We start from the raw sequence: 25,474 nt of genomic DNA on the forward strand, positions 1-25,474 counted from the left end.
GGGAGCCGCTTACTGACTTTGGGGAAATGGTAAGCTGCAAATGGAAGAGCCAGTTCTGCCTTAGAAATGGTCTGTTAGCAAAGAATTGTAGAAGGCACAAGAAACAGTCAGTATGGGTCATTACAGACCTGAGGACTCCTTAGAAATAACTGTGAATTATCTAATGGCTCTTGGCTCCTATTAATACATTGTGGTCAAGGTGCATCTTAGTGGAGAATTGATAGCAGACAGTTACTAGAAGAAAATTGATATTTGCTTTATCTTTTGTCCTATATGCCTCATTCCCTTTTTTCTCCTACATTTAATTTCTTAGATATTTATTTTAAAAGATAAAAATTATGTACTGATATATTAAGGCTTTGGTATTCATTAGGTGTTGCTATTAACCAAGGGATCTAGTTATATAGATGCTGACATAAGTTTTCATCAAAACGCTCTTTGTACCTTAGAGTTAAATATTCAAAGGTAGTTCTTTAGTGACTCCTAGCCTCTTCTCTTCTTCTCACCCCTGTATTTGACCTGCTTATGGTACAAACACATTACCTTCTCAATATTGTTGACTAGATTAGTTGTTCTCAAAATTGTTCAATACAAGGATCAGTTAAGAAGATTTTTATTTAGAAATTCTGTGAGTCATGTGTCCCATCCACTCTATTTTTTTAAAAAGATTTTATTTATTTATTCATGAGAGACACAGAGCGAGAGAGAGAGAGGCAGAGACACAGGCAGAGGGAGAAGGAGGTTCCATGCAGGGAGCCTGACATGGTACTTGATACTGGGTCTCCAGGATCACAACCTGGGCCGAAGGTGGCACTAAACCGGTGAGCCACCCAGGCTGCCCCTATTTTTTTAAGTGAACATTTTTATTGCAATATACATAGACATGCATAAATCACAAGTGTACAGTGTGATGGGATTTTTTTTTTTTTTTTACAACTGAATATCTAACCAGCACTCAGATCGAGAAACAGAATGTGACCAGAACACCAAAAGCCACTTTGTACCTTCTTTTATTCACTAATCCTGACACAATGGTAACAGGTGTTTTAACTCCTAATAGCATAGATTAATAAGGCCTATTTTTTATCTTTATATAAATAGAATCATAAGGGATGTACTTTTTTGTGTTTCTGGCTTTTTTTCATTCAATATTATGTTGTGGCAATTACCCACATTCGAATACAATGAACTTCATTCATTCTCATGGCTGGATAGAATTCTATTGCATGAATACATATTTTATTTATTCATTCTACCATTGGTATATACTTGGGTAGTTTTCTGTTTGGAGCTATTATAGTGAATGCTGCTATGACCATTTCTTCTACATGTCTTTTACATAAACATATGGATATGTTTCTATTGGGTGTATATGTGGGGATGGAATCATCACATCCTAGAATTCAAAGAATGTCAGATTTCAGTAGATACTGACAAATGATTTTCCAAAATAGTTACACAAATTTCCATTCCCATTGGCCATGTATGACTATCTAGATTTCTTCATATGTTTGCATACCCTTGGTATCATTGCTTGTTTGTTTGTTTGTTTTAATTTTAACCATGCTGATAGGTATATTGTGCTATTTCATTATGGTCTTAAATTTTGTTTCCCAGAAAAACCGATGAACACCTCCGTGGCTACAAGTGGTTGATTGGTGTTCAGTCGCAACATGCTAGCATGGTCAATATTATCTTCAAGGATTAATGTCTGTACTATACTTGTTAAATGTTTTTTTAAATACTGTTTTCTATGACAGCTTTATTGAGGTATGATTGACATTAAGCTTTACATATTTAAAGTATAAAATTTGGTAAGTTTTGACATATGTATATATGTGTGTGAAACCATCACCATACTCAAAGTAATAAATATACACAGCAAAGGAAACCATCAACAAAATGAAAAGGCAATGTACCAAATGGGAGAAAATATTTGCAAATCGTGTACCTAAAAAAGGGTTAATGTTCAAAATATATAAAGAACTCAAAAAATCAATAGCAAAATAATAATAATAATCATGATCTAATTTAACAATGGAAAGAGGATCTGCATAGACCTTTTTCCATAGAAGAAATACAGATGGCCAATAGGCATATAAAAAGGTGCTCAACATCACCAATCATCAGGGAAATGCAAATCAAAACTACAATGAGGTATCACCTTGTAACTGTTAGAATGTCTACTATAAAAAAGACAAGTTAATAACTAGCATTATCACATCCGATAAATGTTGGAGACGATGTGGAAAAAGGGGAACCTTTGTGCACTGTTGGTGGGAATATAAATTAGTACAGCCACCATGGAAAAAAGAATGAAGTTTCCTCAAAAAATTAAAAATATGTTTACCATATAATCCAGCAATTCTACTTGTGGGTATTTATCCAAAGGGAAATAAAAACATTAACTTGAAAAAAAAACAAGAACACGGACTTCAAAAGATACCTATACTGCCATGTTCACTGCAGCATAATTTCAGTAGCTAAGACTTGGAAGAAATTGTCTGTCCATGGATAGATAAAGAAGACATGGTATATATATATCTACAGTGGAGTATTACTCAGCCATAAAAAAAGGAAATGTTGCCATTTGCAACAACATGGATAGACCTTGAAGGCATTATGCTAATTGAAACAAGTGAGACAGTAAAAAACAAATACCATATGATTTCATTTATATGTGAAATCTAAAAACTAAAACCAAGCTCATAGATACAGAGAACATATTGGTGATTGCTAGAGTCAGGTGGTGGTGGGTGGGAAAGATAGATGAAGGTCATCAAAAGCACAAACTTTAGGGGTGCCTGGGTGGCTGAGTTGGTTAATTGTCTGCCTTCGGCTCAGGTCATGATCCCAGGGTCCTGGGACCAAGCCCTGCATCAGGGGAGAGCCTGTTTCTCCCTCTCCCCACCCTTCCCCGACCTATGCTTGCTCCCTCTCTCAAATAAATAAATAAAATCTTAAAAAAAAAAAAAAGCACAAACATCCAGTTGTAAAGTAAATCCTGGATATGTAACATATAGCCTAGTGACTATAGTTAACAATATTGTATTTTATATTTGAAAGTTGTTAAGAGAGTAGATCTTAAAAGTTCTCAACACAAGAAAAAAAAATTGTAGTTGAGTAATGATAAATCTTAACCAGACTTATTGTAGTCATCATTTCACAATATATACATAAATTGTATAATTATGTTGTATACCTGAAACTAATTTTTATGTCAATCATCTTTCAATTTTTTAAGAAATGAACATATCTACCACCACCCCTAGAAGTTTTCCCATGTGTTTTTTTTTTTTTTTCAATCCTATCTTTCTGCCTTATTTTCCTAAACCCCATCTTTAGGCAGCCATTGATCTTCTTTCTGCTACCATGTATTAGTTTGAGTTTTCTAGAATTTCCTTACATAAGTGGAACCATACACTAAATACTATTTTGTATCTTTTTTCCCTCAGCATAATTATTACAGAATTCATTCTAGGTTGTCACATTTATCACCAGTTCATTTCTTTTTATTGCCAAGAGTTTTCCATTGTATGGATATACCATAGTTGGTCAATTCACCTGTTGAGAGGCAATTGGATTGTTTCCAGTTCCTGGCTGTAAAAAAAGGTTATATGATTTTACAGTTCTACTATTAGATGAGAGTTTCAGTTTCTCCACGTCCACAGCAACATTTTATGTGGCAGTCTTTTTCTTTAGTGATTATAGTAGATGTGTCATGGTGTCTCACTGTGGTTTGAGTGTGCATTTCCCTAATAACTAATAATATTGATGCCTTTTCATGTGTTTATTTGCCATCCATATATTTGATGACATTTTTGTTAAATTTGCTCACTCTCTTGGGGTGAGGGTAAGGGGTTAGCTTTGTTATTTTTGAACCTGACTTTCTTTATACTAGATATCACCTCACTATCTCATATATGTTTTGCATGGTTTCCTTCTTGTTTTTTATTCATTTTCTCATTCTTTTAGCAGAATCGTTCAAAGAATAGAAGTGTTTTGTTTTGTTTTTAAGTAGGTTCCATGCCCAACGTGGGGCTTGAACACATGACCCCGGGATCAAGAGTTCTGTGTTCTAAGCCAGCCAGGCACCCTTCAAAAAATAGAAGTTTTAATTGTGATAAGATCCACATTATTAATTTCACTTATTATGTCATACTTTGGTGCCATTTCTGAGAAACCTGTGCCAACTCAAGGTCACAAGACTTTCTCCTATTGTTTTCTCTTCTAAAAGTTTATATTTCAATGTTTTACATTTAGGCCCATGATCCATGTTGAGTTAACTTTTGTATGTAGTGTCAGCTATGGATCAAATCATATTGTTTTGTTTATTGTTTTTTTGCAATGGATACCTAAGTGTGCTTGCTCTATTTTTTGAAAAGACAATTAATTTTTTTTCTTCTGCTCTGTGTAGAGGTTGAACTTCTTTATCAGAGAATTAAAAGAATAAGGCTTATGCCATAGATTTCATTTTTAAAATGAGATCATTTAATAATTAGTCTTAATTTTGTTTTGGTTGTAGCAGGGCCATTCTAATCGATTGGAAGCAATAGATTATTGTTGGTGCCGATTTTAAATTTTTACCAAGTTTTATGTGTCTCTACTAAGCAGTGTCTGCCAAGAGGGGCTATTTGTTCATTCACTCATTTATTCACTTGACAAACATTTGTTGAAGGATTGCTATATATCATGTAATGTTCTTATTATGAGGGTCATTGCAGTGAACTAGATAGAGTTGCTGCCCTCAGTGATATTACTTTCCATTATATAATAAAAAATAAGTGTTTGGCAGGTAATAATAAAGGCTATAAATTTCAAAACATAGGGGCAAGGGAAAGAAAGTAATGGTCATGACCTGGAGGTCTTGATTTTTAGGATCATTAGTATCTCAAGGCAACATATTCAAAAAGACTTAAAGAAAGGGATGGAATAAGTCACTTTTATATCTAAATGAAATATTCCAGACAGAGCAAAAATAAACTCTAAACTAGACACTAAAGAGGTCTATTTGGCATGTTTTAGAAATAGCCACAGAGGGTTCTTAGGTATTTGAATTAAGAATCTTAGACCGTGAGAAAGCCCTCAGTACTACTATCCAGTTCTAGGATTGCCAGTAGATTTCATCTTCAAAGCCCCTTCAAATGGATTGGTAGTAAATGCCTGGAGCTGCACTCAGCCTTCCCCCCACCCACCCCCCGCCCCATAAAGGTCCAGATCATAAATATTTTCAGCTCTGTGTGACATAATGTTTCACTCAACTCTGTTGTTTTGTAAAAGCAACCATAGACAGTGTGTAAGCAAACACATGAGTGTGCTGTGCTCCAAGCAAACTTTAATTTTACCAGAGGAGGTAGCCTGGACTGCCCAGGAAACCACCAGCCTCTGGGCTAGTGTGGCGTTGAGCAGCCTTGCTGGGATCTTTCCAAGGAATGCACCTTAGCCAAGTCTGCCCTAGGCTTTTGGGAAGTACCTGAGCCATGTACTTGCCACTGTGACTAACAACAGCCTCCTCATGTTACTGATTAGACCAGACAAGTTCTCACAAGGTGTTAGTGGAAAGTTAGATTTCTGGCCTCACCGCCTCACTGCTCAGTTTTGTTACACTAGCCCTGCCCTTCCTCCTTCAGATTTGCCACAAATTACTTTACATATAGGACAGTAATAGAATTCTGAGGGTTACCTCCCCAAATCAGCCAAAGCCTGAATGGCAGTATTTCCTGGGAAGCTGCTGGTAATGTCCAGAGTTAGAAATGAAGGCTTCTGCAGAGCTTTCTCTCATTTTGTCTGTGCTGCAGAAATACAAATGAAAAACTCTGCCATTTGTCTCTGGATCCGGAGCACAGAGGACAGTGGAAATCAGCTGTGTCCCCCTGCCACTGACCAGTCATCCCAGTGGGAAAGGAGAGGGGAGCCTGGCTCAGTGAGGGAAGAAGAACAGGCCTTTAATACAAGGTAGATCTCAAAGGGGTTGGGCGATTAATTGCATAAGGGAATACCAAGATGATCCTTTCTCTGATTTTCAATTTTATTTTTTTTCTTATTTTAAATGTTAAGCACTTCAAATGAGATTCAATTAATTAGAATATAGACTAAATCTGATTTTAAGAGATACCCAAAACTATGACAACATAAATGTGATAGAAGTTTATTTTCTCTCTCCTGTAACTGTCTAGAGAGAAATAATCCAAGCTGGTAGGGTGGCAGTGCTTCACATGATGTTCACAGTCTCCAGTTGCTTCCATCTTCATGGCTTTGCCTTCCCCTGGGCTGCTGTCCTCATCTATCCAGTCTGTACAGGGTCCTGTGGCATTCCAGTTGGCATGGAAGGGGGGAAAGAGAAAGTGGAAGCTGGGAAATTACTTTTTAAGGAAGTGATACAGAAGTAGGGCACAGCACTTCTGATCACATTTTGCTGCTGAGAATGAGGTCACATGATAGCCACACCTAGCTGGAAAGGACGCTGGGCAATGTGGCCTCTATCTGTGAAGTCCTAAGCTCAGATAATAATCTACTCTGGATATTTATTTTTTTATTTTATTATTTTTACTGTGGATTTTTAAAGGGGATTACAAATTAGATGGGATGCTAGATTAGCAGTTTTCAGCAGAGCTTATAAAAGAGTGGAAAATTTTTTTTGTTCGTTCTACCACATGTGTGAATTGTAATGACTAATGTTACCTAATACTTTAGAGATTTATAATTTTCCTCATACATTATTTTGCTTAATTCTTTAACGTTAGCTTCCTTTAAACTAGACATTATCTTTGGAAGTAGACATTAATCTTCCTAGATGTGAAGAATAAGTATGGTTCAGAAAGATGATGAGATTACTCAAACCCACGTATCTGCAGAGGACAGAGCCAAGACTTTTGTCCAGGCTCAGAGCTCTGCCATTTCCAGTCCTCACAGTCTTTCTTAATACCTAATCCTTTGGAGGGTTTCCTGTTCCTTGGCATTCACCAAATGGAATGTTCCATCATAGCAGAGGTCTGATACTTCAGTGTGCTGGGTAAGTACCTAAGCACCTGGATTAAAATACCCATTACTCTACCAGAACTTGAGAAATTTTCATGAGGTACCTGTAGGTGTGAGGCCCTAAAATTGCAGTGCTTTGGGAATCACTGCAGTGATCTTGCATTTTATCATTGCATTTGCTTGAACAGAGAGAGGAGATGTTTCATATTTCTGTCTTTTTTTTTCTTTTCTTGCCCTCCTGTGCTTATATGCATTACCTTAAATTTTGGAAAATTGCTTTTGAAAAGTCTTTGCTAATCTCTTTTGAAGCATCACTAACTCAGAATGAAAAAGCAAACAATGACAAAATGTCAAAAACTAATTTGGGAAGCCACCATGGTATCTTCTCAAACAGAAGTTTTCAAAGCCCTTGGTTGAAGTAGATGTTCAGAAGGGGGCTTTATACTCTGCAGTTTGAAAGGAAAGAGAGAGAAAATTATTTTTTCATCAAAAATCTATATAATGTATTCAGAGTGTGTGTGTATGTGTGTGTGTGTGTGTGTGTGTGTGTGTGTAAGGTACACATATACATATCATTGTTTCCCCAACAGAAATTTCACAGAGATTTCTACTTGACTTCGTGTTACCCTCAATTCCCATTAAATCACATTGGGCTTTTTTATTTGCCCTTTTCTCTGTCAGACACCAGGATGAATTTAAACTCCAATCCCTTTCCAATGGCCTCTCTGATGTATTTGCTACTTTTTACATTCCCTTTCCCTGTAGAGTCTGATGGAAATTCCTTTGGAGCCTTTAGCTTTCCCTCAGAGTCAAAAACTTTTGTGTTGCTAATAGAACCCAGCCTCATTAGCATTTCAAATCCTAAGATGCTCTTAGAGATCAGTGTGTTAGATCTGAGGGGCTCCCCAGCCACAACCTGATTTATCAAACTTGTTTAACTAAAATCTCCAGTGGCCTGTGCCTTTGACCTTATTTCTGCCAGCACATCTCATCAGGAAATCCTTTTCAAGGAGTCTAGGGAAAGACACATGCATAATCTGAGAAGCTTTACTGTTGTCCCTCTCTCTACTCTATATTGCCTGCTTGAAAAGCCAATCCATGCTTTCTTCTTCACTTTTGATCCTTAGATCATGGGTAGATGATGAGTCAGAGCATGGATAGATGGGTAGATGGATGAGTACATGAGTAGATGGACAAGTAGTTGGGTGGGTAACTAGAAAAGCAGATGGATTGTTAAATGGGTAAATAGATGGGTGGGCAGATAGTTGAAGTAGATGAATGAGAAGAAGGATGGGATGGATGGATGGATGGATGGATGGAAAGACAAGATAGATAAATAATGCAAGTCTTCTGTTTTGTACAATCCTTGCCATCTAATTAACCATAATTGGTCTTGGTGTTCTTGAGGCTGAATACCATTTCTGCAGAAAACAGCAAGTCATGTGATATGGCAAGAACAGGGTGGGGCTTGTCAAATAATTCATTGCTATTCTGACTCAGTGTCCAATTTGTACAATGAAAGAAATCATTCTCTTTTCTGAAATTTATAAAAATGTTTCAATGTAGTGATACTTAACCAGACCTATACAGCAAAATCGCTTGGAGAAGTTGCCCTAACTGCATATGCCTGGCCCCCAGACCCTGAAATGTGCATCCTGATTGAAAATTAACTGCCCTGACAGACTAGTCTCTGTGCCTAATAGCAGTAGTATTTGAGCTATGTGTCCTGACTTTATTTTCTTCTTGCAAACATTCCACTAACACTTAAAAAGTTTTACTTACTCTATCTTGGGCAATGTTGTAAGTGCTTTTTACTTGTATTACCTCATTTAATCTTTACAGCAATATTTTAATGTATTTACCATTAATATCTCTATTTTACAGGTGAGGGAATTAAGACATGTAGAGGTGAGGTAACTTGCTCAGGATCACACAACTAGTATGAGGCAAATCGTGGGTTCTAACACAGGCAGTCTGTGTCCAGACTCAATGGCTTCACCCACCATGAACGTCTCTGATCACTAAACTGAGCTTTCAGAGCACTGTGATCCAATAGAACTTTCAGTGATGGTGAAAATGCTCTATATCTGTGCTGTCCCATGAACATGGTCGCCACTAGCCACATGAAGCTTTTGAGCCGTTGAAATGTGGCTAGTCTGACTGAGGAACTAAGTTTTTAGTTGCACTGAATTTTAATTAATTTAAACAGCACAGTTGATCTCCAAAAAAAAAAAAAAAAATGAAGTGTTGAATTAGGTACTAAGGTAGGCATCCAGTTATAGACATTCTCCTTTATTAATAATATTAACGTGAAATAATTACAAAGCACTCTTAGAATCCTTTGTGCTTCTTTCCATCAGTGAAAAGAGCCTCGCTGTTCTTTTAAGCCCTCTGCCAACTAGGTGGCACATCTACTCTTAGCTCATTGGAAGATGTATTGAGATGAGACAGAAAAAGTAATTCAGGCAGAATAATACAGGGACGTCATGGGCAAGTTGTAGCGTGGTGGTGCCATTGGCATTTATTCTCAGGAGTCGTTGTTATATTTTCCATCTCCTCAATATTGCCATCATATATTAGGGGGAGAAGGGGTTGATGGAAATAATGGACTTTAAAGCAGGGTTTGATGGTGGAGGAAAGAAAGTACAAGGGCATCTGGGCTCATGTGAAGGAGATATGCAATCCTGCACCCCTTCCTAAGGACGTGCAGAGTGAAGTAGGAAAGTGGGAATTAATGAGCCAAGAGAGAAGAAGAGAGGATTCTAGATGAAATAATATGATAAAAGAGCCATATCATTCTTGGTATACAAGTTGAAACTGGGTAAAGCTTTTAAAAGAGAAGGAAGATTAAAGTGTTAACAGAACCCAAATGTATAGAGCTGGGTTTTGAAGAGAGAAAGAAACAAGACAGTATAAAATTTGGTGCAATTGTTAAAGGAATGGTTTAGAATAGAGGTGGACAAACTGTAGCCCATAGGTCAATGCCAGTCCACTGCTGATTTTTGTAAATAAAGTTTTATTGAACATGCCTACACACACACACACACACACACACACACACACACACACACACACATTTATATCCTTTATACTACAATGGCAGAACTGAGCTGTTACAACAAACTATATATACTATAAAACCTAAAATCTTTCCTATGACCATAAGCAGAAAAAATTTACTGACCCCTATTTTAGAACAAAAGAGGAATGTATTAGCACAACCATTTTGGAGTACAATTTTGTGTGGTCATCAAATTTTAACATGCACATCATCTTTGACCTGGCAATACTGCTACTAGAATTTTATCCAGCAGATGTTTGGCTACATATACAGGTAGGTCTTCTTAAACACTGAAAACCTGGAAACAAACTAACTATCCAGTAGGTGAGCACTAGCCAAATGAATTATATGTATTAATGTAGAGAGATACTATTCAGCTTTTGTTATTGTTTTTTTAATTTTTATTTTAATGATTTATTTATTTGAGAGAGAGTGTCCATGATGTGGGAGCAAAAGTCTACGGAGGGGCAAAGGGAAAGAATCCTCAAGCAGACTCCGCACCAAGTGTGGAACCTGATGGGGGTTGGATCACAGGACCCCTAGATCATGACCTGAACCAAAACCAAGAGTCCAACACTCAACCCACCAAGCCACCCTGGTGTCCCTTCTTTTTGTTTTTTAGTGCAAGTTCTATATGTACTGTTTATTATGAAGGAATTTCAAGAAATGTGCCAAATAGAAAAATGTTACAGAAGAATATGTATTATTTTATCATATTTGTGTAAAAGCAACAACCCTCCCAAGAGATATACAGATATATGCCCAGCAACTTTTCACTTTATATCTTCCAGATCAAAGTATGAGTTTTTATGAATGTGTATTACTTTTTTAAAAAATTTTATTTCCAATGTAGTTAACATACAGTGTTATATTAGTTTCAGGTGTACAATATAGTGATTCAACACTTGTATACATCACCCTGTGCTCATCAAGATAAGTGTGCTCTTGATCCTCATCACCTCTTTCACCCCTCTCCCCCCTCTGGGAACCATCTGTTTGTTCTCTTATCGTTAAAAGTCTATTTTTTTGGTTTGTCTCTTTTTTCTTTTTTCCCTTTGTTCATTTGTTTTGTCTCTTAGATTCCACATATGAGTGAAATCATATGGTATTTGTCTTTCTCTGACTGGCTTATTTCATTTAGCATTTATATTCTCAAGATCCATCCATGTTGTTGCAGAATGTATATTACTCTAAAAAAAAAACAAAAACAAAATCTAAATTAAAAAAATGAAAAATAATGGGATTCCCTGGATAGCTCCACAGTTTAGTGCCTGCCTTCAACCCAGGGTGTGGTCCTGGAGTCCTGGTATCGAGTCCCACATCGGGCTCCCTGCATGGAGCCTCTTTCTCCCTCTGTCTGTGTCTCTGCCTCTCTCTCTCTCTCTCTCTCTCTCTGTATGTGTGTGTGTGTCTCATGAATAAATAAATACAATCTTAAAAAAAAATAAAAATTTTTTTAAAAATAAAAAAATGAAAAATAAGAGGGAGAAAAGAAAACAAACAAAGCTAGGTCTCTCCCAAACTGAAAAATTCAATACTGAGGTATTCATTCAGGAGGGTAAGTGCCAAGTTGGGACCAACAGAAACTGTCGGACTTGAAGAGATGTCTTTATGAGTCCTGTGCAGCGAAAGCAGAGAAGTAAAGTGCTAAAGAAAGCAAGTCAAGGGTGGAAAGGGAGAAGTGTTCCCCTTGTCTTGAGGAATGGCATTTGTAAGTTCCCCGGGTGGGAAGACTTCATGGAAGAAACTAGAAAAAACAGGAAGCTGGAGAGAAAGGAACCAAATGAAAGAAGGACACAGTGGCCAATGCTGAAGATGGAGAAACATTTTTGAGGAAGAACAGATGTTCCTTGGGATTCTGAGAAGACCCAGTCTCTACACAGATGCGTAGACCCACTCCACAAATTCATGTTTGCAGAGCACTTTGGTGTCTTCTGGCCTAGGATCCATGGCCATCAACAGTCCTGGTACGTTATCAGGTGTTCAGATGGAAGGGCCAGAAACAGTTTCCCTGTGTTGACTGGTGTGAGAACTTCCCCCAGCCCCCGACACAGCAAGCAGCTCTGCCTGGTGGGGGGAAGCCCTGGGAAGTGCCTCCCTGCTCGCCTTGTGCCGCAGCACGTCCCTGCCTTGGCTTCCCAGACCAAAATGCACACAGCACTCAGTGCTAGTCATCTCTTTTTCTGGCAAAACTGTGGCAAGAGGAGTTTGTATGAGATTAACGGTTAAGAAAACCACACAAATAAATAAAAGTAAAGCAAACCAAAAACCATGGAGGAGGCAGGTGTGTTTTTTACAATGAGCCGTGTCTACCTCCCTGCAGCCCACCCCCATGTCTGCCTGCACTTTGCATGACTTGTGCCTGGGGTGGGTATGTCTGCGCCTGTGAGAATCTTTTTATTTAGACATCACAAGGCATTTGACCAATTTTGAACACGGCCGGCTTCAGTACGGGTACACAGAGACGCCTGCTCTTTCTTCACAAACCTCTCCAGTTCAAACATGTTTGCAGAGCATGATTCATGGTGTTTCTTTCTGGATTGTCCAGTGGGTAATTGCTATACGAAAACCAGAGAAACAGATGTAGACCGTGAACCTTGGCTATAAATTTTTGTTTTATGATTATGGGTTTCAAATGTGCTGTGTCACACTGACAAATCTACAGTTACTCCGAAACAAAATGGATTTTGGTCTCAAACTTTTGCTTTTTTTGTTTGTGGCTGGAAATACTTTTATTAGAGTTTCTTTTATCGTTGATCAAATACAAAACAGAGGAGATGACACATATCAGATTGTTATTCTATGTCACACCAAGAGAATATTTGTGAAAGGTTCCTTCCAACTGTTGGATTCATGTTTAAAATAGGCGTCGATAACTTAAACTTCATTTATCCCCAAATTAACTAGGCCATTTTTTGCCGTCTACCTACTCATTAATCTTTATGGTACATGGATATGTTCTTTAAAGAAGTGTGGATTGTTTGCCTGTCTTTCCTAAATTTTACTTAAGATGAAGAATGTGGGGGAAGACAGGTTTTCCAGAAGTATAAGAATTAGATTTCCTGATGAAGAAATGATAAGAAACATGTGGCTAAATTTGGGGGCTGCTTTATAAATTAATACTTGGATTAAATAATAGCTCTAATAGTTGCCATCAGCATAATTAACTCATGATGAGAAATGATGAATAGACTAGTGAATGCTGTTGCACTATAAGAAACCCATACTATTCTATTCACACGCATTGAAATAAAAGATCAGTATTCAAAAGCCCAAGTTTATTCCTCTACAGTTAAGAGAACCCCAAGATGATTATAAATTTAAAATGTTCTCTTGCAAAGAAAGAAAATATCCAATCTCCTACCATCTCCCCCCATCCCTGCACACTTTGTTATTGTTTTTGTGTCATGACATGGTATTCAGGGTAGAAATTAGGGAGCAGTCATTTCCCTTCCTAGGCTGTCCTCTAGCTTGTGAAATGAGAGTAAACAGAATTTGGGAGACACCATCCCCATCTTTACCTCCTTGTGACCAGTGCACCCTTCCCTTTGGAAAGATGTTTGAGCAGGAAGTGCTATGCATCCCCACCCCAACAGATACCTGAATACACACACTTGGGAGTTTGGGGGTGGGGAGATTTCTCTCTTGATGCCTCCTGCTGTGCTTTAAATGTAGCTCCTTCCTCCTTTCATCCGAAACACCTTTTCAGTGGCTTCCATTACAGCATATAAGATGAGTCCAGTTTCCAAGGAACTCTTAAGGACCGTAAGGACCGTAAGTTAGCATTTGAGCTGTAAGTCCACGCACACATGCAGAGGTTGGTACATAATGTGGTGCTTTGTGTATCTTTACAACTATCTTAATGACAGTGTGTTAAATGTTTTGTAAATTCCTCTGTGCAACCTAAGTCGTGTGTTTTCTTTGTAGTTAAAGAGTTTCTTATAAACCCCTGTTACAAAATGATGGCCACTTGAGAGAGAGAGAGAGAGAGAGAGAGAGAGAGAGAATAACAAACATAGTTTCAGCAAAATCTCACCCTTCTATTGCCCTGGACTTTTCAATAGCAAGAACTGAGCTTGCTGGGCTGAAAATTGTTTTAATGTACCTTCATAAAAGGATCTTTGACTTAGTAAGTGTGTGTGATGCATACTTTTCATGTTACACCATGAGTGCCACTTAGCAACTCCTGAAGACAGAGCAGCCGTTCAGCATGGGGCGGGGTGCCCCCTGACAGGCTTTTAAAGGGCCTGGATGCCAATGAGCATTCCAGCATTATCCACAGAAAGGAGACTGGGGCAGCACTTTTCTCTGAAAGGGGCAAGGAAACTCCCTCATGCCCACTTGCTTGACTGCCCTGTTTTGTGGGAGAGTTACAACAAGTAAATCCTGGAGAGGTAGTAGAGGAGATAGGGTGTTTTAAATCATCCACAGAGTTTCCTTCCTTTGATGTACTTTGCATCCTTTAAGCAAGTTGTACAAAATGACTGCAATGTGGATCGGCTCTCCCTTTGAAAGCTCTCTGCCCGGGTTTATTTGTAAATTTTGCATCTGTCCTTCTCAGGGTTTTAGGACCTGCTACAAGCTTTCTCCTTCCTCTAGGTGGGTCAATATGGGAAGGATAAAAAAGAATCTCTCTTAAAATTATTCTAATAAGTAACCAAGATTGGGCAGGGGCTAATATTGGTGAAAACAGGCCTTTGGAGGTATAAAACCTTCACACTTAGCCAGTTTTCAAAATATGTGTTTAATTATGTGGTGGTGGTGGTGTGTGTGTGTGTGTGTATGTACGTGCATGAGGTGATGGAGGTCACCAACATGCTGTTCAGGGTGCAAGGCTGTGGGAACAGCAAAGTAATTTTCACATTGGGCTGGGATTCCGGGGAGTTGCGTCTGGTCATAGTTCTCAGCTTTGCGGCCTCAGACAGGTCTCAGCCTCCCGTCGCAGGGCTTGTTTCCCCAGTGAAAAATAAGAGGGTGAAATGAGAATTAGTACTTGTTGCAGGGTACATACTGAGTGCCATACAAGCGCTTTGGGGGAGGGGAGCGGCTCACAGCAACCCACCCAAGTGGGTAGTAGTCCATCTCCATTCTACAGATGAGAACACTGAGGCTAGGAGAGATTAAATACTCATCCCAGATCACACCGCTGGTAAAAAAAAAAAAAAAAAAGAAGTGGAATTGGAATCGATTTCAGTTTCAGCCCCACATCCACTCCTGACCAGTCTGTCTCCTCTGATCAGGACCTGAAATCCTGTGTATCTGTGTGATTTCTGTGTGTGTGCGTGTTTGGGGCAGGAATCATGCCTTCTTGACGGCCGCCTCCAGACTTGAGAGAGTGCTTAAAAAAGTAAATGGATCCACGAAGTTGGATTTTTACTCCGGAGCAAATGCAATCCCTCCGGAGGCCCGAGGCTTTTGCAGGAGGGATGCAGGAGTGGGGGGGGGGGGGGGGGGAAGCTCTCCATCCAATGGAAAGTTTCTCGACCCAAGGCTTCCCCGAGGAGCAGCTCTCCCCTGCTCTACAGTTTAGGGCTTGCACGCGCTTTGTCGCGAGTGGAAAAATCCGTAGGTTGCGAGGGATTGAGCAGCCCGGCGGGCGCTCGGAGGGCTTGACGGGGCGGGCGCGGGGCGGGCGCGGGGCGGGCGCGGGGCGGGCGCGGGGCAGGCGCGGGGCGGGCGCGCTCCCGGGCTCGGGCCGCCGCGGCGCGGGCGAGGGCGAGGGCGCGGGCGAGGGCGGACCCGGAGCGGAGTCGGCGCTCGGCGCGAGCCGGCGGCGGGGGCCCGGCTCCTCCCCCGCCCGTTTGCACAAGCACCCCTTGCATTGTTTTTCAGGTGAGAAATGGGAAAGAAAGAGGCGGCTCGCGCGCTCGCCCGCTGCCTGCCTCCCGGGCTGTCTGCTTTTGCAGGGCTGCTGGGAGTTTTTAAGCTCTGTGAGAATCCTGGGAGTTGGTGATGTCAGACTCGTTGGGTCATTTGAAGGTTAGCAGCCCGGGAAGGGTTCACCGAAAGTTCACTCGCATATATTAGGCAATTCAATCTTTCATTCTGTGTGACAGAAGTAGTAGGAAGTGAGCTGTTCAGAGGCAGGAGGGTCTATTCTCTGCCAAAGGGGGGACCAGAATCCCCCAAGCGCGCTGCTGGAGGACCGGGATGCCGAGGACGCGAGCGAGCCGGGCAGGGTCTGTCTGGGCACCGTCGGGCTAGGATCCGGACCGCCTTCGGAAGGCTTCTTGCAGGCATTTGCTTGGAAGGAGAACTTGGGATCTTTCTGGGAACCCCCGCCCCGGCTGGATTGGCCGAGCGAGCCTGGAAAATGGTAAATGATCATTTGGATCAATTACAGGCTTTTAGCTGGCTTGTCTGTCATAATTCATGATTCGGGGCTGGGAAAAAGACCAACAGCCTACGTGCCAAAAAAGGGGCAGAGTTTGATGGAGTTGGGTGGACTTTTCTATGCCATTTGCCTCCACACCTAGAGGATAAGCACTTTTGCAGACATTCGGTGCAGGGGAGATCATGTTTGACTGTATGGATGTTCTGTCAGTGAGTCCTGGGCAAATCCTGGATTTCTACACTGCGAGTCCGTCTTCCTGCATGCTCCAGGAGAAAGCTCTCAAAGCATGCTTCAGTGGATTGACCCAAACCGAATGGCAGCATCGGCACACTGCTCAATGTAGGTTTATTTTTTCCCTTCTTCTACCAAGAAAAAAAAAAAATGAATTGTCTCTCTTGCATGCAATAAAGACGTTGGAAGCAAACTGCATTGGTAGCAAGACAAAGGATTTAATGATTTAATGCTGAAAGGGTGTGATATGCTGGCGTGCATATTGATTCCCTCTGCTGAAAATTTCCTGTTAGATGTTTTCTTCCCAAACAACCCCTCCCGAACCCCGCTCCTCTCCTTAACCAACCTTAGGGTCTCTCGAAAAACGGTTTTTAAAAATATGCATGGAGGGGGTGGTGGTGAAAAGTAGAGTGTGACCACAGGACTTTGAAACATTCTTCAAGTAAGGCAGTTTGACACATTGTGCAGTTTTTTACTAAAATGTATGCAGAGGGGAATTTAACTTTGCTGTTCTTTGGATTAGCTGCTAGTTGTATATATTCCCCCCTTGTGTGTTTCAACAGTCCCAAGTAATTAAAATATGACATCGTCCTTGCAAGGAATTTAGCCTAATTAGGGTGGCTGCTGCTCCTGAAGTTCATAAACCACCAGTTAAAGCTGCTGCTTCCAATGTTTTCCTTGCTAAGGAAAGGCAATATTTCTTAGCATTGACCCTGCTGCCACCTTTCCGAGTCACTTTGTTGCTCTAAGAAGTTGCTGTTTTGCTAGAAAACTACTGGCAATGAACACCCCTTGGGCTGAGCCATCCATTATTTCCATATCTTGCAATTCATCCTCGAACCTGGACATCACTTAAAGGAAAGGAAATATAAGTGGAGTAGCCCAGTTTTTTTTTTTTTTTTTTAATATTGACTATTTGGTTATCTGATGCTGACATGATGCCGAGGCACGCATCTGGTCAACAGTAGTGTGGCTGCAAGGCTTGAGAAATGACCAGGAGCCCCAGAAAATCCCACCTTCGGGTGGCTGTGGTGGGAGCCTGCAGGATGCATCGCTGCCCTGACAGTGATTTAGATAAATGGCTCAGCTATCTATCAAAATGTTTTTAGTACTTTATTTGACAATTCATTGGAGCATTAGCCTGAAAATGACATTTTAAATCTTTGTTTTCAAAGAGGTCAAAGTTTAACTGGAAGAAATTGAGTTTTCCTAATAACATGGTGCCTTATGTAAAGAGGGAGAAGAAAAGGGAAAGAGAGTGGACAGTGACCAGATTTAAATTGCTCTCTCTGAAACTTTGTCTTAGCAATAAAGACTCGCTTCTTGGGCCAGGAAATCAACAGGTTTGTAGCTGAAAAATCAATAACCATTTGATGCCAACAGTCTGGCTGTCTGACTTAATATTTCGTAGAGCCATAACCAGGGCAAAAAGAATATAGTTTTCAGAAAGTGTCTTCATCTTCAGCGGCTCCCCAAATGCCTTTTCTTTCCTGCTGTGCCTGTTTTCTTTCTGGAGAATTCAAAGAAACTCAGTGTTACAAAATAATTTTTATAATCCACTAACAGATCTTTCAGACCTGTCCTCTCCGTAGCAGTTAAAAGAGTGTGAACAGTTTCACTCGGGATCTCAGGGAACTGGGGCTCTCCAGAAGTTTTTCTTATAAGAGAAAGTTCTATGAAACATATTTTTAATGAAGGGAGGGGGGGAATGCTCAGGACCCTTGGCGGAAAGCTATTAGACCTAACAGAGCCTTCACAAGTAGACATTCTCCCTTTTGTAATTAACCCTCCAAACATGCCTATTAAGTTGTAGGAGTAGGGGGAAAAGCTTTGTTTGTTCTTGAACAAGTTAAACAAGGGATTTGCCTTATCTAGGGAGAGCGAGTGGTGAATGTGTCATTCGCCTAGGGCCAGCCGATAAGCAAGAAGTGTTGATAACAGCAAAGTTCAGCTAATCAAAGAAACTTGCATTAGAAAAAGTAAATAAAGGCGTTTGACAAAGGGATTTCAGAAATTCCAGTGTCTTATTTTTGTAAGCAGGGCAATTAGAGCTTATTGTGGTCAATTTCACAAGAGTTCCACTCGCATACCCCCCAGCTATAGGTTAAATGAATAAATTGTAAAAATTGCATATGCCCCTGCAGAGCACTTTATCCTCCATCAACCACTTTATGACGGTCAGTTTAGTTCTTCAAGAGATTCAGGTTTTTAAGCGTAAATAAAAATTCTAACAAATGTCTGCCACATGGTGTTTGGTTCGGGGTGGCATGGGTAGTAAGGACTTTTGAAATGAAAGCATATTAGGGCTTCATTTGGATAAGTAAGAACATAAAAACCACAACCTTTTCCATTTTACTTAATGACTGTTTTGACGAGAAGCAGATCTGTTTGCGCTCTTCACACAGAGGAAACAGTGGGCAAGGAGAAAAAAAAATAGCACTGAATTCCTACCAAAAGTATTTTCTGCTTTGAGATTCTATTTTTGACATGTGGTGTGTATGTGTGTGTATGTGTAGTAATTGGAGTAAACCCTTTGAATGAAAAAACACATCAGAAGCGGTCTTTGAAAGGGGTCAGGATATTCTTTTTATTTTCTTTTTAAAATTTTAACGACAGATAAATGATATGCCAACCAGCTACCGGTTGGAGTAGGGCCTGCAAATGGCTTGTTATAAAAATTCGAAGTCAGGATTAGCGGGCTCTAAGGGAATGTGGTATAAATAATACGATTTCAGACTGCCCCTGGAAGGTATCATAGTCACAAAGTTTCTATTCATATGCCTCCTGGATTATCTCGGTTTTAGGGCTGCTCCAGATGTTTTCAGCATTCATTGCTCAGTGGGCATAGGATAAATCCTAATATTTGTGGTCTAAATATAGTTGCTTACGGTGAAATCCTGAGTGTGACAACTTCTTGGCCCTCTTCCCCGTCATCTCCATACTCAGCCCATCAAAAGAAAAAAGGAAAAAATATTTTCTTTTTGAAATAGTATTTTGCCCATTTAAAGAGGATAAATCATCTGTTTTAAAAACAAACAGTGATGTGTGATCAAGGAAGGAAGAAAAGTCCCCTTCTCAAAGCCCTGGGACCTGAATTTTAAGTATTACACAGTATCCAAATCCTCTCCTAGTGAGATATAAATTGGGGTCAAAGTGGCAAAATCAAAGATACTCTCTGAAAGAGACGAAATAAAGACTGAAATAAAGACTGACAGCCACCGTATGAATTGAATGGGGTTTTGAATAAATATTTCGATGAAAAGGCTCAATTGTTTTTCTAAAGTAGGACATAATTTTCTGCTTCTCAGCCACATGACAGTGGTAACTAATACCATCAGAAAGAAAAAAGAAAAGGAACTTTTGCTTACATCTCCCGAACACAAGATAGGGTCACTTGAAAACAAGCAGAAGATTCACAAAGTTTTCCTCCCCTGTAGGAAAAAAAAATACTAAAATTTTGTCATTACGCTGATAACTTGGTACTTTGGGTAGGGAAGAGTTGATGAGCAACCTAGAAGGAAAGAAAAAAAAAAAAAAAAACAACGCAGAAGTTTTAAATTTTCTCACCATAGAGTGTGGATTCCAAAAAATAAGATAGGAGAAGTAGACCTCTGTCTTCTTAAACTTAGGCTATGGAATTGATCTGGAAGCTCCAGCTGGCGTTCGATTCGCCAGCCCAAACGCGAAAGCCTTTGGTTTGAAACAGGCCTTTTAAAAATATTTATTTATTTATTTATTTATTTATTTATTTATTTATTTATTCAACCAACCTTATTAGATAAATGATCAGAATTGCCGTTTCTGATAACTGACCTGAAACAGAAGTTTTGTTCTTATTTCTGGAAGCCTGGCTTTGACCATATATAACCAGTCAGTACTGTCATGAACTTTAAAACATAAAAGTAAAAGAACGTTCTTCTGGATATCAGATGCTTGTAATTTTATCTTCAACATGTTAAGTCTCTGAGATGAAAAGAGAAGAAAATCATACATTTTCTCCTTTGTACATTCTCCCAGCATCAATAAACTATCTCTGAACGGAATACATGAGAAATGATTAAGATTGTAAGTTCTGCTCTCAAGGAATTTGTAATCTTTAAAATCAGATTTTTTTGTTTCTTTCTTTTCTTTTCTTTTTTTTTTTTTTTACAAAAGGCTAGGAATTTTTAAATGAGAAAGTTACTCTCTAGGAGGAAAATAGAGATGTGAAACCGAGATGCAAAATACAGAACTCTCTTCAGGTCACACAGGACTTATTAAACAATAAACGCAGTATTCATATTAGAACATCTTAAAAAGAATCTTCTACAGAGTTTGAGTTACATGTAAGTGCTAATAAATTTATCTTTAAATGACATTTTTATATTTTAAATGTTCTACTATAGATTCAGTTAACTGTCAATTAAATACATTCTTTTGGAAATGGGAGCTTTTGATGAAGGTTAATCAGAAAAATCTTGGCTAAAAACCTTTCCAAAAGATATTAATGTAGAATCTTGCCTTTCAAATTATAGGGTAGTTAGGGCAATCGTACATCTCTGGTTTTCTAGAATAACCCACTTCCAGATATACTGCCACAATTCCCACATAAATCATGGAAATACGCCAGATATTTCAATATTACGACATTTCTGAGGCTGCCCCTTGAACCCAGGAGTGGCACAGAAAGTCTTTGTTTGGATTCTATGGTCAATATAGCTAGAGCGCTCGCAGTTTAATTTTTCCATTATGACTGAACACTGCCTTGTGCTTCTGGGTCATTCTTCTGAACACGAATTCCTTTTGTGGCAAACTGTAGATCTGTAAATAGCACCCCTTGCAAAATGGATTTAAGTATTATGGCTGTGGTTCTGATTCCAGCACGTGTGTATTGGGAGTGGGGGAGGGGTCGACTTATTAAATGGAATCACTAGGAACAAATCTGTATCAGTTCTCTGCCAGCTTCTTTTAAAAAGTTGAAATGGGTGGTGATGGGGAGAGGAGAGCAGAGTTAACTCAGGTTCCAGATTTATCAGTATCCTGTCTGTAAGTGGCTTGGCCTAAGTACCTCTTGTTAAATAGGAGATGAGATAACCTTCCCCATCTGTAAGATCTAATAACACAACCTCATCAGTCAATATGTTGCCCTGAATTCTTTTTTCCTTTCTGGCTTCCTTACCTCATCGTTAAGAAGTTATGATTCCCGCCTCACCCCACACCCCTAAACCCCTTTAAATGAATAATAAAAAAAAAGTTGCCCAAGTTCTCTCCACCTGGGAAGTAGTAAGGGTGAGTCTGCAGGTATCATTTATCTTGAGCTTTATTATTTATCTTGAGCTTTCAGAGCTTCTTAGATGAGAATTCAAACAGGCAATGGAACTGCTGACTTGCTTTTTCTTTGGACTTGCAGGGTGGGGAGCTGAAAGGGGGCCATTCAGTAAGATAAGACTCTTGGTCCCCTGTACGATAAGGCGAGGATAACAGGAACTGACGTCAGCCAGGCGACCCAGGCTGGCCAAGCATTTCCTCTAGTCAGGGCCCATGGATTCCAGGAGTCTCCAGGCCTCCCCCCGCTGCTGCTGAACTGAACCAGCTGGGGGTGGGGGTTGGGGGGGGGCATGAAGAAAGCTACTTTCCACAGGAGTGATGGTGGGTGACCATGTCCCTATTCCCCAAAGGAGATTCCTCTAAATAGAACAAAGAATCACTGGGGTGGAAGGGAGTGATTTCTCTAAAAGCAGATTCTGAGAATATAATTGCAATTTTACGTTGTCCTAGAATAGGTATTTGTTTTCCAGCTGTCCACAGTTTTCCTCTGATGTGTCTTGAGCCGGTCTATCCAGCACTCACCAAATCCCATCATCCCTGAGCCCCGCCAACTCTCTGTATAACAAAATGGGAGGGAATTCACCTTGTCAGTCAGTCCCTGGGACTCCTATTTACTTTCCCAAGTACCGAGTTCCCACCCCCATCCGCATCATATGACAGCGCTGCTAAAACCATTTCATCTGCCACCAGCCCTGACAGCGTCCAGCAGTTTTTGCTCTCCTTTCTCCCGTCTTTTCTCTTAAACACAGATTATTTTTGCCTTCGCGAGTATCTGTGATTTGAGGTCCGGAGGGGAATCTCGAATGAAAGAGCCTATTTTTTTTTTTTTTTCCCAAGTTCACAGGTTCTCCAGACTCTACTCTTTTCTCAAAGATTGCTCTGTTGTTGTTGTTTTCAAGTTTGAGTGTGGAATAAAGGGTGACTCTCCTGATTTGACCCAGATATGGTGAAATGTTTTTTTTGTTATTATTGACCAATTACTGTTTGCCACAGATTGCATTTGACCACATCAGGAAAGACCAAATTGCTGATTCCAAAATACTCTCTGGTAGAAGTAATGCAGATGAGACCATAAGACGAGTATGTCTGTTAACTGGTAGAAAATTTGGATCAGACGTTTATCTCGGTTTTTCTCTAATTTCCAGAGCAAATGAAGACCTCACCTAATAAATGCCTCTTCTCAGAAATATTAAAGCTTTCGGGGCTACAGTACCTATGTCTTGTTATCAAAGTCCATAATTATAAAAAGGCTGATGATCTGAAGGCTGTTTCAGCTTCAAAAGATTTTTTAGGGTCTGGTCTATTGGAAAGCTTGGGGGTATAATTAAGTAAAATGGAAATGGAGGCAAGCGAAATTTAGTTCCTGATGTTTTAATTTAGCTCAGTACTGCCATGTGTTATTGAAGAGAATTCTTAAAGGCAAACATAATTATTTCATTATGGTCCTCAGAATGCTTTCATTGGCTTTAATGACAAGAAGCTGTATAAAAAGGCATACATTTTAATTAGTCCTTCTTATATTTACATCAGATAAATAACAAATAATTGATGAAAAACAAGTCTTTGGAATGGATGATTTCACATAGTGCGCTGGTTACAGTTTAATGATGAAACATTTCTCTGTTGCTTTGCATTTTAATTATCCAGACATTACAGTAGTGGTGCCATGGAGTTAAAATACTGTTGTTGCCATTTTATTACAAAAAAATCACAATTAATGCCTATGAATCAGAAGTGGAAAAAGGTAGCTAGAAGCGCATCTTAGAGGAAGCAAATTGCCAGTCCCATTAATTTTACTACGTTTGTTAGCACTCACTTTGATCACTTTTTATCTTTTATGCTTTATCCTTTTGGGTTAAGACTGTCAGGGGTTTCACATGCGTTTTTATGGCCACATCTCCTAAATACCTTTCTGTCTCTCTTGCCGCCTGTTAGGAAGACTTGCCTGAAAGGTACTTTGCCAAATGTGTGCTGGAAATTCAGAGCCTTTTTTCCATGTTGCAGGCTGCCTTACCTTTGATTTTATATGAAAACCCATTTCACATGATTCATCCGTTTTGGTGTACAGAACACTAATTGTTATTATTGATTTTAAATTCCGTGACCATTACAAGTAACCCAGATGACTGGCAGATAAAGGGTAATAATCCATGGAGTTCTGGAACTGTTTCATGTTTGTCTGGAGTACTTTATGTGATCAATATTAACTGCCCCATTGAAACTAACTGCTGTATCAAATAACAGTCAATCAAATGAATGTGCTTAGAGATTATTTATTGAAAGCTTTAATTGTTCACTGGGGCCCTGCTTATCAGAGGGAACAATAGGAATTAGAGATAGGATGAACAGGTTTGGATTTGCAAAGAAAGTTGGAGGATGCAGTAGAACAGGGCATCTCTCTGCTACTTGGGCAAGTTTCCAGAAACCCGTGTTGGGCTTACAGTGGACAGAAGTTGCCTATATTCTGACAAAGGTTATCCTATTACCTGTCCCTCTAGAGCTCTCTGGCAAAGAATGATTTTCTTGCCCCCAGACCAGGGGCTGTGAAAAGTTGCCATTCTCTCAGAGTTTTACCACTTCTCCTCTGTGTGCCCACTCGTGTTGACTGCCCTCCCATGCATCTCTCCACCCGTGTGCCCTGCCACTGCCTGCTGGTCTGAGATGTTGGGAATAGCCTGACTTGACACAGGATTAATTTCTGCAGCTGTGAAATGGGCATAATAATGTCTACATTGCAGGATTTGCAGAAAGATCAGAGATCCTGTAAAGGAGGATTCTGTTCTCGCCCAGAAAGCATATGGAAGCCACCGAGGAGACAGACTTTCTGCTCTGATTCCAGCGTGACACCTGTGGCTCATGTGTCTTTGCTAATAGCAAACATGCTGTTTCAGTTGGTATCTCTTGTCCCCAGTGAAATGGTTCCTCTGTCTGTGGCTCATAAACTAGGTGACAGTTCTTCCCACTGGTTGCTGTTTGGGTAGCCCTGGCCCTGATTCAGTGGCATCCATTGAACCAAACCCCCAGATTTAGAACAAATGATTGCTTTTTTACATGTGAGCACTGTTACAACGCAGCTTCACCCAAAGGTGCATCAGGGGTGTAGTCCATTTTATTGCTCAGCGATGGATTAGATCTTGCATTGTTACTCAGCAAACACCTCTTGGGTTGGCCATGTTCCAGGCACTCTGTTATGTTCTGTTCTATGGGCAAACACCAAGATGATTCCTACCCGGTTCTGGCTCTCTCTGGACTCGTAAAGTGTGGGAGAAATTGTGTACACAAGTCACCGTGACACAGCCCCCTTATAACACAGACACAAGTATCTCCTCGGGACTTGGCACATGACTTTGATTATGGAAAGAACTCAAAACTCCTGTAACTGCAGCTGGCGCATCAGGTGAGGGATCAGGCGGGTGAAACATTTTTGTCACAGGAGCAAGCAGAGGTTTTCCTGTGTGTAGGCCTCATAGGTAATTTCTAAATGTGGCATACGTAGCAGTGTTTTAAAATTCACTTGAGCAGTAGAGTAAGTGTATACCTTCTGAACTTGCTTCATGAAGACT

At 40.0% G+C, this 25,474-nt stretch overlaps 1 protein-coding gene across 4 annotated transcripts in view; it reads left to right on the forward strand.

Annotated features, from left to right (window-relative positions):
* The window catches only part of RARB (retinoic acid receptor beta), a 725,134-nt gene that overhangs the window by 537,683 nt on the left and 161,977 nt on the right, over positions 1-25,474 (forward strand). Inside the window, exon 1 of one of the 4 annotated variants that reach the window (XM_072793011.1) lies at positions 15,748-15,871. The exons of 1 other annotated variant lie outside the window; for it this stretch is intronic. Coding sequence is in view for 1 of the 3 variants with exons in the window: in XM_072793006.1 (XP_072649107.1) it covers positions 16,556-16,712 (157 nt within the window). In the remaining 2 variants the exon portion in view is untranslated. 2 more of the 4 variants (XM_072793006.1, XM_072793010.1) reach the window with 2 other exon arrangements.

The sequence above is a fragment of the Canis lupus genome, chromosome 22 (genome assembly GCF_048164855.1).
Source record: "Canis lupus baileyi chromosome 22, mCanLup2.hap1, whole genome shotgun sequence".
Lineage (NCBI taxonomy): Eukaryota > Metazoa > Chordata > Mammalia > Carnivora > Canidae > Canis > Canis lupus.